At 37.6% G+C, this 16274-nt stretch overlaps 1 protein-coding gene across 5 annotated transcripts in view; it reads left to right on the forward strand.

Annotated features, from left to right (window-relative positions):
- The window catches only part of RIC8B (RIC8 guanine nucleotide exchange factor B), a 120992-nt gene that overhangs the window by 46681 nt on the left and 58037 nt on the right, over window positions 1–16274 (forward strand). For all 5 annotated transcript variants that reach the window (XR_014297421.1, XM_082665653.1, XM_082665655.1 and 2 more), the window contains one exon: window positions 6333–6427. Coding sequence is in view for 4 of the 5 variants with exons in the window: in XM_082665653.1 (XP_082521779.1) it covers window positions 6333–6427 (95 nt within the window). In the remaining variant the exon portion in view is untranslated. The remainder of the gene's footprint in view (window positions 1–6332; window positions 6428–16274) is intronic.

The following is a 16274-nucleotide window of genomic DNA, read 5'->3' on the forward strand; positions in this document are numbered from 1 at the left end:
TAGTATGTTTAAAAAAGTCAAATTATTCCTTTTATAGGACCCCAAATCAGTTCTAGAAAAGTTAATGGGAATGGTCTTGTCGTCTTCTTGCTTCAGCACTTTGCTAAATCTCCCTGTTCATGGAGGAAAGCATGTTATTCTAGAGATCCCTTACTTAGCACACATTCCCTTCTGCAGTGCTTCCTAGGTATCAATGCAATGTAATGAGAAAATACAAGGACCAACACACATGTTAGAGCCAGACAGCCAAGTGCAAACAGAGAAGTAGTACAAGTATCTGAGTAGTCAAAGGATGCTATCTGAGTGAGATAAGACAGTGAGTATCTATAGGAGTTAATTGGGAATGTCACATCGTAACAGAAGAGATTAGCCCCATAATGATTTTAGAGACTTTGAAGGAAGTGTGAAAAAAGGACTTGACATTATTTAATTAAAAATAAAGCTTCACGCTGTACCATGTTTTTTAACTGAGTCATTTTTTCAACAAACATTTATTATTGAGTGCCCAATATGTGCAAAGTTCTGTATTAGGCACACAAGATGCAATATAAAGCATCTCTGCCCTCAGAGAACTAACAGTCTCATAGGAAAAACAGACATGTAAACAGATGGATATATAACTGTTTGTCACATTATTTACTATTCTTCTCTATATTTTCTATATGTTTGAAAATAAAAAAGAATCAACTCAGAAGTGCACAGATGCTACAAATGCCATATATTCTTGATCTTTGGGGGTATGTCTGACCTCACTGGCATAGTCTTTCTGCTAAGCAACATACCTAGCACAGAGTAGGTGTTCAATGAATATTTGTTTTATGAGAAATAAAATGTGATACAGTTTGCTATCTGTATAGTGGAAGTATATAAGAGAAATAGCCAAAGTGACAGGGAGGAGGGAAAGTTTATGATACCTTTTAAATTTTCAAAACTACTAATTTTTCTAGAAACCTAAAACATTTAATAACGTTGTTTAGAGAGCAGATTCTAGCCTTTTTGGAGATACAGCACACTATTTTATAATATTTATATTTCCTTTTGTAAGTTAATTCAAAAAGCATTTATTACTTTATGCCCGGCACCATGTTAAATGTAAAAGATGTGGAGGTGGAATACTTAATCTTTGCCTGTAAGGAACATACGCAATTTAGTAGGACAAATAACTGCAAAATGGCAAGGGTAAGACATAGGGTGAAATACTACCTGATGTATAGCTATATTTCCAAGTAAGAGTGCATGTGTACGTTTGTGGTTGAGTGTGTATTTGTGTTTCACTTTTTGTAGAATTGAAATTGAATTTTCATAAGACAAGTTTCCTAACCCTTCTTGAAGTAATGAGAACTACCCTGGGATAACAAAACCAGTTTAGGACTCATTGGTGTGAGGTATTCTCCTTTCAGACTTTTTTCTCAGGCATTGATTAGATTGGTTGAAGTGTTGAATGAAAAAGGTATGAGGATATTGATACCTTTACCAAACAAACGTGAAAATCTTCCACAGGTTGCACAGGAGAAGAAAGCAATAGTACAGTAGTGGAATCTATGAATAAGAAACAAAGCCTGTATAAAAAGATTCCCTCCCCCCCAACAAAGATCCCAAAGAGTTTCATGAGTTTTTACCTCTCTTTTGGTGTTATCTCATTTTGATTTCTACTGTCACAACAAGCCTGCTTGCTTTCTCTTTCTTCCTCCTCTGTCTTAGGGATTTTTTTGCCTTCTCAACCTTTGGAGATAGTAGGATTACAGAGGAGAGACTGTTGATGCCCTAAAGATATCAAAACTAAGCTCATGGGCTTCCCTGGTGGCGCAGTGGTTGACTCCGCCTGCCGATGCAGGGGACACGGGTTCGTGTCCCGGTCCGGGAAAATCCCACATGCCGCGGAGCGGCTAGGCCCGTGAGCCATGGCCGCTGAGCCTGCGCGTCCAGAGTCTGTGCTCCGCAACGGGAGAGGCCACAACAGTGAGAGGCCCGCGTACCGCAAAAAAAAAAAAAAAAAAACTTAGCTCATGAAGAAGTAAATGACAGTTGTATAAACTGTGTATTGTTTTAAAAAGAGCAATTATATTTACTCTTTCAAGCATCTGTGTAAGATAGGAGGAGCATTAATCTCATTTGACAAATGAGGACACTAAAGATCAAAGAGTTCAAATTGTTTATGTAAAGTCACCCAGCAGAACAACCAATAGTAGGAAATAGTGTACACTCTGACCTTTGTTAAGTAAGACATTTTAAATGATAGCTCTCATTCAACAAATATTTATTGAGGCAGACTAATAGAATAAAGAATCTAGAAATAAACCTACACATATACAGTCAACTGACTTATGATACAGGTAACACTGAATTGCAGTGGGGAAAAGGTGGGCTTTTTAATCAGTTAAAAATGAATTTAAATCCCTACCTTATTACCATACAGAAAAATTAATTTGAGATGGATAAGAGACTTAAATGTAAAAGGTAAAATGATAAAGCTTTTGGAAAGAAACAGAAGATTATCTTCATGACTTTTTTTTTTTTTCCGGTATGCGGGCCTCTCACTGTTGTGGCCTCTCCCGTTGAGGAGCACAGGTTCCAGACGCGCAGACCCAGCGGCCATGGCTCACAGGCCCAGCCGCTTCACCGCAATGTGGTATCTTCCCGGACTGGGGCACGAACCCGTGTCCCCTGCATTGGCAGGCGGACTCTCAACGACTGCGCCACCAGGGAAGCCCCATGACTTTATTTTAAACAAGTCAAAAATTTCTTAAATAGGCAAAGATTTTTAAAACAGGACAAAATAAAGATCAAACCATAAAGGAAAAATTGACAAATTGGTCTTAAAATTAAAATTAGTTCATCAAGAGAAGAAAGTAAAAAACAGGCCACCAAATGGGAGATGATATTTTCAACACATATATGCAATAAAGGACTCTACTAGAATATATTCAAGTCCTACAAATAATGTAAATTAACCCTATAGAAAAATATGCAAAAGGCTTGAACAGGCACTTCATAAAAGAGCTATCCAAATGACCAGTAGACATAAGAAAAGGTGTTCAACTTTATCAGTCATCAGGAAAATGCATAATAAAATCTCTGCACATCCATGAGAATGACAAATTTAAAAGGCTGACAATACCAAGTGTTGGCGCAGCTGTAGAGCAACTGGTGGGAGTGTAAGCTGGTATAAACACTTTGAAACACTGTTTGGCAGTACCTTCTAAAGTCTGTCATATGTATATGCCCTACGACCCAGCATACCAAATGACATATAAGAAAGTATGTTCATAGCAGCACTCTTCAGTATAGTCCAAGTGTCCATCAAGAGCAGAATGGATAAGTGAATTGTAATATACTCACTGTATTCAGCAGTGCTTGCTTTTTTTTTTTAACATCTTTATTGGAGTATAATTGCTTTACAATAGTGTGTTAGTTTCTGCTTTATAACGAAGTGAATCAGCTATACATATACATACATCCCCATATCTCCTCCCTCTTGTGTCTCCCTCCCACCCTCCCTATCCCATCCCTCTAGGTGGACACAAAGCACCGAGCTGATCTCCCTGTGCTATGTGGCCAGCAGTGCTTTCCTAACCTAAGTGTGAGGGACCAGATTTCTTTCCTTAGCTGTCAGAATGGAACTCTTGTATAATACAATATTACACACAAGGTCAGACTGCTTGAAAAGTTTCTAAATGTTCAGGTGTACCTTCTGTACTCATGACTTTGCAGATCAGTGGCAAACAGGGTGTGGACCAGTAGTGGTCCACAAACTGCACTTTGAATAGCACCACTCTCAAGCAGTGAAAATGAACAAACTGCACCTGTACACAACAACATGGATGAATCTCACAACCAGATACAGAAGGGTCTATATTTTATGATTCCATTCACTTAAAATTTGTGACAACAAAAATCACTAACCCATGATGTTAAATGTTAGAATTACAATTGAAGAGCAGATCTGTCATTTGAAGGGGTCATGAGGGCAATTCTGGGGTTCTCAATCTTGGTGTTGCTTTGTTTTCATGCTGGTTGTATGGGCGTGCTCATTTTGTGAAAATTTATCTAGCTGTACACTTATGATTTGAGCACTTTTTTGTTTGTTTTACTTTTCATTTACATTAAAAATTATTGAACACTTTGTTAAACACATGCCCTCTAAAACTTGTGAAGGTGCTAGATGAATGGAGAAAACAATGCATATGTAAGTATGTAAACAAATGTGGAATTACAGATTATGATTTCCTGAAAGAAATCATAGCAAGATACAATGATAGAGATAATGAAAAAAGGAATCTACCTAAATAAGGTGGTCAAAGAAGGGGCTTCTCTGAGACCTGGAGGATGAAAAGGAGTCATTGATACTAAAAGTAGAGGCACACAATCCCGGGACTTCAGTAGTTGTTTTGAGTAAAGAAATAGAATTTAGTGGACAGTAAAAGAGGGCAGGCAGACCTACAGGGTACAACTGGGGAATTGGTGTCATGAAAATTGGGACAGGAGGAAAGGGGATGGAAGGAAGTAGGATTTTCACTTACAGTTGCAAATAGTGGAAGGACCAAAATGGAGTTTTGCAAGGGGCTTGTCAACATCAGCATGAGAGGAAAATGATTGTGATATTTAAAATAAAGGAAAATCTAGTTTAAAAGGAAGTGCATTCTTAGTTAATTATCAAAACCAAGGAAAATATGAACTTTTTAAGAGTTAAGTAATGGGTGAGTTTCACATGCATTTCAGTGTGGTTCATATAATGTGGGATATGTAAAAGTATATTTGCATATTAGAGAATTTTGATTCAGGCATTTGAAGATAGATGGCAAGTGGAACAGTGTTCGTTCCAAACCCTTAGTGTCTCTAGCATTCCACCGGTCCCCCTCCCCAACACGCAATAATTTCGTTATCACTCATTTCAGCTCTATCAGTCTTACCTTTTGTTTCCTTCCTGCCTCATCCTTCCCCTCACCCTCAAATATTTCACTGAAAGTACTAAGCATTTTCATGTGTATCATCTTCTTTAATCCTTTTACAACCCTAACAATCTCATGTTTGTGGAGATGCATATGGGGAAACTTTGGCTTAGAGAAGCCATATGACTTGCCTAAGGTCACAACCTAGACTCTTGACTCTAAGTAAAGTGCTTTTTCTGTTATGCCACTGAGACCTTCATCTCTTCCAAATCTACACATGATGGTGTTATTTTAAAATATTGTTATCCACATTATGAGTAATGAAACTGTGCTATTGTTTGTTAGATTTTATAAAAGACATCTTCCTAGAAGGGCTGAGTTATATATATAAATATAGGCTATATATGTATAATATGTGAATATATTTCACTTTATACAGACTTGAAATCAATTATGTATATACAGAGCTTTAAAAATTTTAATAGCTTTTGAAGTAATTGGAACCTTCCTGAAATATAACATATCCAGGATCTGATTATAATAGATAATTATCACTAATTTCATGTCTTCTTAATTACTAAAAATTTGGAAGAAGAAAGGTACAACCTTGATTCAGATGATTAAAAAAATTGTAGTGGCCCAAGATCTCATGATAAATTAGGAGGTAAACCAAGTGATTATTCAGAGCTCAGCTTATTTCCTATTATTTGCCTTCCCTCGGACTCTATGTGTGTCTAATACCACTACCAATGAGTAAACATTGGGAAAATAGGAGATTAAACTCAAGAGTGCTTATTTTTCATCACTTGCTGGTCGCTTTGGAGAAACTAGGAATAAGATTTGGAGGAACTAGGAGATTAAGAAGATTCATTAAAATGAAGTTGATAGATTATAGATTTTAATGCATTGTTTTTGAAAGTTAAGAGATAAGACATTTTTATTAAGGATGTACAACCCGCTTCTAAAATACTGATAATATTATATCTGTTTGAATTTTTATAATGACTCGTAAACTGGAACAGTATACTATCCAACAAAAGAATCTAGACTTTCTGGAAATGGAAAAGATCCCTAGTTGAATTAAATCTTATGGACAGGTAAAACAGAGTAGGTAATAATATATGGATGCTGATCATATTTCTCTTTGCCTGACATGTCATAAGGGGAAGGATAGATCAATAACTTATGGTTTCAGCCATTTCTGGCAGTGGCTGTAGCTGTTCATATGAGATGATGACAATTCACTTAGTTAATACTTTGTTAATACTTGGGAATTCTTCCTAGAATATCCTGACTTCTATTATGTATGGCATAAGAATAACTGTTTTGGGTGTTAGATGGGCCATAGGATGACTCCCAGGGTTGTAGTAATGTACCGGACTTCTTCATTAAGGCATTCATTCAATCCCCAATTTTTCCTCACCTCTCTTTTATTTGCCATAGGGTGATTCTCATCAGTTTCGTGTCATGGCAGCTGTTCTTCGCCATTGTTTACTAATCGTAGGTCCAACTGAAGACAAAACAGAAGAGCTACACAGGTAGGTAACCTCTACTGATATTTCAGTGAAAGACATAATAAGTTCTTATTGTTTTTATGCATCTAATTTTAATTGTTATAAACACAAGAAAGTGAAAATATTACAGTAAACTGGGTAGCTGGTAGGTCAGAAATCATTACTATGCCCTGATGAGAAATTTTCATTCTTTGACTTTGTTATATTAAGCCCCAACAAGAGAAGAGAATTTGGCATTTGTTGCATTCAACAATAAAACCCAGAATGATAATAATAGCACACAGTTATTGAATACTGTGTGTGGCATTATGCTAAGTGCTTTATAAAGATTAACTTCTTTTAATCATCACACCAACCTTATGAGGTAGGTACTATTTTTCCCTTTCAATACATGATGAAACTGAGTCCTAGAAAAATCAAGCAGTTTCTCCAAGATTGTTCAACCCTAATAAGTGAAAGAGCTTGGGGTTGAACCCTGATTTTAATTACTACACTTAAACTAATAATCTCACTATTTTCATTGTAAGAGTATTTACCAAAAAGTATATCTTAAGCAACATGAATTAAATTTTTAAAACTTATTATAAGATTTGGGCCACAGTCTCAAGTATTAATATATAAAAAATAGTTCAATTTTTGTGACTTGCCTATTAGAGCTATTATGGAATGCTGTTAAAAGTTATCATTCTCGGGGCTTCCCTGGTGGCACAGTGGTTAAGAATCCACCTGCCAATGCAGGGCACGTGGGTTCGAGCCCTGGTCTGGGAAGATCCCACATGCCGCAGAGCAACTAAGCCCATGCACCACAACTACTGAGCCTGCACTCTAGAGCCCACGAGCCACAACTACTGAGCCTGGGCTCTAGAGCCCACGTGTCACAACTACTGAGCCTGTGCTCTAGAGCTGAGAGCCACAACTACTGAAGCCCCTGCACACAGAGCCCGTGCTCCACAACAAGAGAAGCCACTGCAACGAGAAGACTGTGCACAGCAACGAAGAGTAGCACACACTCGCAGCAACTAGAGAAAGCCCACGCGCAGCAATGAAGACCCAATGCAGCCAAAAAAAAACAAATAAATAAATAAATTCTTTTTTTTAAATTATCATTCTCTGAGAACAGCTGAAGCAGTATTAATGCATCTTTCTAGTTCTCTTACTATTTTGTATCAGGTTTCTAGTAACAAGTCCTCTGACTTTAACATGAGATTGATTGCTCGTGGCACTTTATTCTATAAGAACACAAATGGCATTTTAAACAATTCAAATAAATTTCAAATCTGCAAGCAAATAACTTTGGCATTAAGTCTGCTTTACAAATAATTTAAAACTGAGTTCTTAGTAGAAATTACCTTTTGAGCATTTATAGTATTCTGTTTTCCACAATATGGCTTAAATAAAACTATAGAAATACAACCAGAGTGTAAAGTGAAACATACCCTTGTTCTTTTTTCAGTCATACCCATATTATTTTAGTTATGATTGGCAGTTTATTATTTGATATTGTACTGAGTTTGTTGGTAGGTTATCTTTATGTACTCTGCCCTGCAAGTCTTCAAAAGATTGTTTTCTTCAAAATTAAAAAGTATACTTCTTTCTGCAGCTACAGATCAAAATTTCCTTTAATTTTCTTGAAGCTGTGTCTTTAAAAATAATCAGATTAACTGCAATAAATCATATCCTCTAAAAAGATTTTATTAAGCATTTTTGTCTGACTAATTTTTTATAATCAAGAGACACTAGAAATCTAGCTATTCAAACTTAAAACTACAAGAAAATGGGTTTATAAGCCCAGGTATAAATGTATGTACGTATGTATGTATTTATTTATTTTGGAAATTACATATCACAAGTTAAATGACATTCATACAAGGATGTGAGAAGAAAGTGTTTTGATGGGAATTGTTACAGTAGTCACAAAAACATTGTTAAGGCTTTCTCTGAAGAGTGAATTTAATATTTTAAAACAGTACCCAGTATTCGTAAAAAGAGAGCAAAACTGTAAAGAGGTTTTAACACTCAGATTTTTTTAAAGTATAGATTTCTTTATTTTACTTTCTGATGATATTTGCTTTAAATATTTATTTTTCTTAAATAAATTTAAAAGATATTTTTCTTTAAATTTACTTCTATAAGTTGCTCTGATAAAATATCTGTTAGCTACATTGTAAATAAGAAGGAATACCCCTAGAGCCATAGACAAGATTTATATGTATTGCTAAAAGGCTTTCCTGGGAGATTGAGGTTGCTGCTGACATGACAGTTTATCTGGGCTGGCCCTGCATGTCCCTTAAATCAGAATTAAAGTGATTAGTATCATTTGAGCAGTAATGACTCTAAGCTAATCCATTTAAATGCAGAAAAAATACTATACCAACCTCAAAGGGCTATTTTAAGAACCTTACTAGAATTGTAATATCTACTAAATTCTGCCCATTTGTAGTGACTCTGAAAAGAGTTTGTGTGTGTGTGTGTGTGTTTAAGACATCATTTTAAAAATAATCAGAATGTTTCAAGGTAACATCTCATTCTATTTTTTTTTTTTTTTTTTTTTTTTTTGCGGTACTCGGGCCTCTCACTGTTGTGGCCTCTCCCGTTGCGGAGCACAGGCTCCAGACGCGCAGGCTCAGCGGCCATGGCTCATGGGCATAGCCGTTCCACAGCCTGTGGGATCTTCCCGGACCGGGGCACGAACCCGTGTCCCCTGCATTGGCAGGCGGGCTCTCAACCACTGCGCCACCAGGGAAGCCCCATTCCATTTTTTAAAGTTAATATCTAAGTTTGTTTTTTGCTTTTTTTTTTTAAGGAAAAAGGTAATGAAAGAGGTCAACCTAGATAGTGTGGTGTATGGTTATGCATTGTCATCAAACTCAAAGGGTTGTAATAATGATTAAATGAGAAATTAGTAAAGCCATCCGTCCCTGGCACTGAGTAAGCTCTCAGTAAATGGGGGAGGAGCTGCTACTGCCACTGCCACAACACTGCAGCCACTGCTACTTCTGTTACTATTATTATAATGAGCATATTAGCTTTTAGATCCAATGTTTAGTTCTAAAGCTCCTTTTTAAGGTTTATTGAATTTTTTTTAACATCTTTATTACAGTATAATTGCTTTACAGTGGTATGTTAGTTTCTGCTTTATAACAAAGTGAATCAGCTATATATATACATATATCCCCATATCTCTCCCCTCTTGTGTCTCCCTTCCACCCTCCCTATCCCACCCCTCTAGGTGGTCACAAAGCACCGAGCTGATCTCACTGTGCTATGCACCTGCTTCCCATTTGCTATCTATTTTACATTTGGTAGTATATATAAGTCCATGCCACTCTCTCACTTCGTCCCAGCTTACCCTTCCCCCTCCCCATGTCCTCAAGTCTATTCTCTACATCTGCATATTTATTCCTGTCTTGCCCCTAGGTTCTTCAGAACCATTTTTATGTTGTTTTAGATTCCATATATATGTGTTAGCACACAGTACTTGTTTTTCACTTTTTGACTTCACTCTGTATGACAGACTCTAGGTCCATCCACCTCCCTACAAATAACTCAATTTCATTTCTTTGTATGGCTGAGTAATATTCCATTGTATATGTGTGCCACATCTTCTTTATCCATTCATCTGTTGATGGACACTTAGGTTGCTTCTATGTCCTGGCTATTGTAAATAGAGCTGCAGTGAACATTGTGGAAGTTTACTGAATTTTCATGTTTTGTTTAGGAAGCTATTTCTTTGTATATATTGCGATTGTGTAGTGAAGTCTGTTTTCTGTTAATCTAAGATTTTCTCAAGCCAGATGCTTGGTAGGCATGTCAGGAGCCTGTTAAGGTACTCTAGGAGATGAGTGGGTCAAAAAATGGCTTAGCAGCAGTTTTTCTGATATGTTGTCTGTGTAAGACAGTGTCTTTTTCTTTTTTCCCTAGAGAAATCAGGAGAACATGGACATAGAGATAAAATGAGTTAGTTCACAATGATAGCTGACCTTGATGTCGACTTCCTTTCCACTAATCAGCATCTTATATAGTTTCTACAATCTATTTGTTCTATTTCATTTCCTTTTGTCTATACTTATGGTAATAAGTAAATTGTTGGTATGATCCACCCTTTTGGCTCCATTAAAGGACATCCTAATTCTGTCCAATTCTAATATCTGCCTGAGAGTATTTTGAGCCCTCTTGTCCATAATCAGTAATCTTATGCATAAACACTTAGCCAAAAAAACGTTGCATGTGGATGTGGTTGTGATTTTGTTTTATTTGGAGAGAAGGGGAAAGATGGGGATGGCCTATACACTAGAGAAGAAAGGAGAGGGGAGGACCAGATCTGATTTAATTTCTTGCAGCTTTTCAGCATAATTTCTTCCATGCAACACATTGGCATCTACAAAGCTTTTTTTTGTTTTGTTTTGTTTTTACCCAAAAGAGCCAGTGTTATTTAAAAAGTACTTACCTCCCTGAAGATTGGTTCAAGATGGTGGAGTAGAAGGACGTGCGCTCACTCCCTCTTGTGAGAGCATGGGAATCACAACTAACTGCTGAACAGTCATCGATACGAAGACACTGGAACTCACCAAAAAAGATACCACACATCCAAAGACAAAGGAGAAGCCACAATGAGACGGTAGGAGCTGCGCAATCACAATAAAATCAAATCCCATAACTGCTGGGTGGGTGACTCACAAACTGGAGAACACTTATACCACAGAAGTCCACTCACTGGAGTGAAGGTTCTGAGCCCCACGTCAGGCTTCCCAGCCTGGGGGTCCGGCAACGGGAGGAGGAATTCCTAGAGAATCAGATTTTGAAGGCTAGCGGGATTTGATTGCAGGACTTCAACAGGACAGGGGTAACAGAGACTCCATTCTTGGAGGGCACACACAACGTAGTGTGCGCATTAGGACCTGGAGAAGGAGCAGTAACCCCACAGGAGACTGAACCAGACCTACCTGCTAGTGTTGGAGGGTCTCCTGCAGAGGTGGGGGGTGGCTGTGGCTCACCAGGAGGACAAGGACACTGGCAGCAGAAGTTCTGGGAATTACTCCTTGGCGTGAGCCCTCCCACAGTCCACCATTACCCCACCAAAGAGCCGGGTAGGCTCCAGTGTTGGGTCGTATCAGGCCAAACAACCAACAGGGAAGGAACCTAGCCCCACCCATCAGCAGACAAGCAGATTAAAGTTTTACTGAGCTCTGCCCACCAGAGCAACACCCAGCTCTACCACCACCAGTCCCTCCCATCAGGAAACCTGCACAAGCCTCTTAGATAGCCTCATCCATCAGAGGGCAGAAGCAGGCAGAACTACAGTCCTACAGCCTGTGAAACAAAAACCACATTCACAGAAAGACAAGATGAAAAGGTAGAGGGCTATGTACCAGATGAAGAAACAAGATAAAACCCCAGAAAAACAACTAAATGAAGTGGAGATAGGCAACCTTCCAGAAAAAGAATTCAGAATAATGATAGTGAAGATGATCCAGGACCTTGGAAAAAGAATGGAGGCCAAGACGGAGAAGATGCAAGAAATGTTTAACAAAGACCTAGAGGAATTAAAGAACAAACAAACAGAGATGAACAATACAATAACTGAAATGAAAATACACTAGAAGGAATCAATAGTAGAAAGCTGAGGCAGAAGAACAGATAAAAGACCTGGAAGACAGAACGGTGGAATTCACTATTGTGGAACAGAATGAAGAAAAAAGAATGAAAAGAAATGAAGACAGCCTAAGGGACCTCTGGGACACCATTAAATGCACCAACATTCACATTAAAGGGGTCCCAGAAGGAGAGGAGAGAGAGGACCTGAGAAAATATTTGAAGAGAGAGATTATAGTTGAAAACTTCCCTAACATGGACAAGGAAATAGCCACCCAAGTCCAGGAAGTGCAGAGAGTCCCAGGCAGGATAAACCCAAGGAGAAACATGCCAAACACACAGTAATCAAATTGACAAAAATTAAAGACAAAGAAGAATTATTGAAAGCAGCAAGGGAAAAATGACAAATAACATACAAGGGAACTCCCATAAGGTTAACAGCTGATTTCTCAGCAGAAACTCTACAAGCCAGAAGGGAGTGGCATGACATATTTAAAGTGATGAAAGGGAAGAAATTACACCCAAGATTACTCTACCTAGCAAGCATCTCTATCAGATTTGATGGAGAAATCAAAAGCTTTACAGACAAGCAAAAGCTAAGAGAATTCAGTACCACCAAACCAGCTTGACAACAAATGCTAAAGAAACTTCTCTAGGCGGGAAACACAAGAGAAGAAAAGGACCTACAAAAACAAACCCAAAACAATTAAGAAAATGGTAACAGGAACATACATATCGATAATTACCTTAAACGTGAATGGATTAAATGCTCCAACCAAAAGACACAGGCTTGCTGAATGGATACAAAAACAAGACCCATATATATGCTGTCTACAAGAGACCCACTTCAGACCTAGGGACACATGCAGACTGAAAGTGAGGGGATGAAAAAAGGTATTCTGTGCAAATGGAAATCAAAAGAAAGCTGGAGTTGCAATACTCATATCAGATAAAATAGACTTTAAAATAAAGAATGTTACAAGAGACAAGGAAGGACACTACATAATGATCAAGGGATCAATCCAAGAAGAAGATATAACAATTATAAATATATATGCTCCCAACATAGGAGCACCTCAATACATAAGGCAACTGCTAACAGCTATAAAAGAGGAAATCGACAGTAACACAATAATAGTGGGGGACTTTAACACCTCACTTACACCAATGGACCGATTTTCCAAACAGAACATAAATAAGGAAACACAGCTTTAAGTGACACAATAGACCAGTTAGACTTAATTGATATTTGTAGGACATTCCATCCAAAAACAGCAGATTACACTTTCTTCTCAAGTGCACACGGAACATTCTGCATGATAGATCATATCTTGGGTCACAAATCAAGCCTCAGTAAATTTAAGAAAATTGGACTCATACCAAGCATCTTTTCTGATCACAATGCTATGAGATTAGAAATCAATTACAGCGAAAAAGACGTAAAAAACACAAACACATGGAGGCTAAACAATACGGTACTAAACAACCAAGAGATCACTGAAAAAATCAAAGAGGAAATCAGGAAATACCTAGAGACAAAGGACAACGAAAACACGACAATCCAAAACCTATGGTATGCAGCAAAAGCAGTTCTAACAGGGAAGTATATAGCAATAGACGCTTACCTCAAGCAACAAGAAAAATCTCCAATAAACAATCTAACCTTACATGTAAAGGAACTAGAGGAAGAAGAACAAACAAAACCCAAAGTTAGTAGAAGGAAGGAAATCATAAAGATCAGAGCAGCAATAAATGAAATAGAAACAAAACAGTAGCAAAGATCTATAGAAGTAAAAGCCAGTTCTTTGAGAAGATAAAATTGATAAACCATTAGCCAGACTCATCAAGAAAAAGAGGGAGAGGAGTCAAATCTATAAAATTAGAAGTGAAAAAGGAGAAGTTACAACAGACACCGCAGAAATACCAAGCATCTTAGGAGACTACTACAAGCAACTCTATGCCAGTAAAATGGACAGCCTGGAAGAAATGGACAAATTCTTAGAAAGGTATAACCTTCCAAGACTGAACCAGAAAGAAATAGGAAATATGAACAGACCAATCACATGTAATGAAATTGAAACTGTGATTAAAAATCTTCCAACAAATTCCAGGACCAGATGGCTTCACAGGCGAATTCTATCAAAAATTTAGAGGAGAGCTAACACCTATTCTTCTCAAACTCTTCCAAACAATTGCAGAGGAAGGAACACTCCCAAACTCATTCTGTGAGGCGACCATCACCCTGATACCAAAACCAGAGAAAGATACTACAAAGAAAGAAAATTACAGACCAATATCACTGATGAATATTGATGCAGAAATCCTCAACAAAATACTAGCAAACAGAGTGTAACAGCACATTAAAAGGATCATACACCATGATCAAGTGGGATTTATCCCAGGGATGCAAGGATTCTTCAATATACACAAATCAATCAATGTGATACACCATATTAACAAATTGAAGAATAAAAACCATATGATCATCTGAATAGATGCAGAAAAAGCTTTTGACAAAATTCAACACCCATTTATGATAAAAAGTCTCCTGAAAGTGGGCATAGAGGGAACCTACTTCAACATAATAAAGGCCATATATGACAAACCCACAGCAAACATCATTCTCAATGGTGAAAACCTGAAAGCATTTCCTCTAAGATCAGGAAAAAGACAAGGATGACCACTCTCACCACTGTTATTCAACATAGTTTTGGAAGTCCCAGCCATGGTAATCAAGAGAAGAAAAAGAAGTAAAAAGAGTACAAATTGGAAAAGAAGAAGTAAAACTGTAACTGTTTGCAGATGAGATGATACTATACATAGAGAATCCTAAAGATGCCAGCAGAAAACTGCTAATCAATGAATTTGGTAAAGTTGCAGGATACAAAATTAATGCCCAGAAACCTCTTGCATTCCTATACACTAATGAAAAATCTGAGAGAGAAGTTAAGGAAACACTCCCATTTATGCAACAAAAAGAATAAAATACCTAGGAATAAACCTACCTAAGGAGACAAAAGACCTGTATGCAGAAAACGATAAGACACTGATGAAAGAAAGTAAAGCTGATACAAACAGATGGAGAGATATACCATGTTCTTGGATTGGAAGAATCAATATTGTGAAAATGCCTATACTACCCAAAGCAATCCGGAGATTCAATGCAATCCCTATCAAATTATAAATGGCATTTTTTACAGGACTAGAAAAAAAATCCTAAAATTTGTGTGGAGACACAGTAGACCCCGAATAGCCAAAGCAGTCCTGAGGGGAAAAAAACGGAGCTGGAAGAATGAGACTCCCTGACTTTAGACTATACTACAAAGCTACAGTAATCAAGACAATATGGTACTGGCACAAAACCAGAAATATAGATCAACGGAACAGGATAGAAAGCCCAGAGATAAACCCACACACCCAGCGATAAACCCACACACCTGTAGTCAATTAATCTATGACAAAGGAGGCAAGGATATACAATGGAGAAAAGACAGTCTCTTCAATAAGTGGTGCTGGGAGAACTGGACAGCTACATGTAAAAGAATGAAATTAGAACATTCCTTAACACTATACACAAAAATAAACTCAGAATGGATTAGGGACCTAAATGTAAGACTGGACACCGTGAAACTCTTAGAGGAAAACAGAGGAAGAACACTCTTTGACATAAATCACAGCAAGATCTTCTTTGATCCACCTCCTAGAGTAATGGAAATAAAAACAAACAAATGGGACCTAATGAAACTTAAAAGCTTTTGCAAAGCAAAGGAAACCATAAGACGAAAAGACAACCCTCAGAATGGGAGGAAATACTTGCAGACAAATCAATGGACAAAGGATTAATCTCCAAAATATATAAACAGCTCATGCAGCTCAATATCAAAAAAACAACCCAATCCAAAAATAGGCAGAAGACCTAAATAGACATTTCTCCAGAGAAGACATACAGATGGCCAAGAAGCACATGAAAATCTGCTCAATGTCACTAATTATTAGAGAAATGCAAATCAAAACTGCAATGAGGTATCACCTCATACCGGTTAGAATGGGCATCATCAGACAATCTATAAACAACAAATGCTGGAGAGGGTGTGGAGGAAAGGGAACCCTCTTGCACCATTGGGGGGGAATGTAAATTGATACAGCCACTATGGAGCACAGTATGGAGGTTTCCTAAAAAACTGAAAATAGAATTACCATATGACCCAGCAATCCCACTACTGGGCATATACCCAGAGAAAACCATAATTCAAAAAGACACATTCACCCCAATGTTCTT

This window comes from Grampus griseus (genome assembly GCF_964374135.1).
Source record: "Grampus griseus genome assembly, chromosome: 11".
In the NCBI taxonomy this organism is placed as follows: domain Eukaryota; kingdom Metazoa; phylum Chordata; class Mammalia; order Artiodactyla; family Delphinidae; genus Grampus; species Grampus griseus.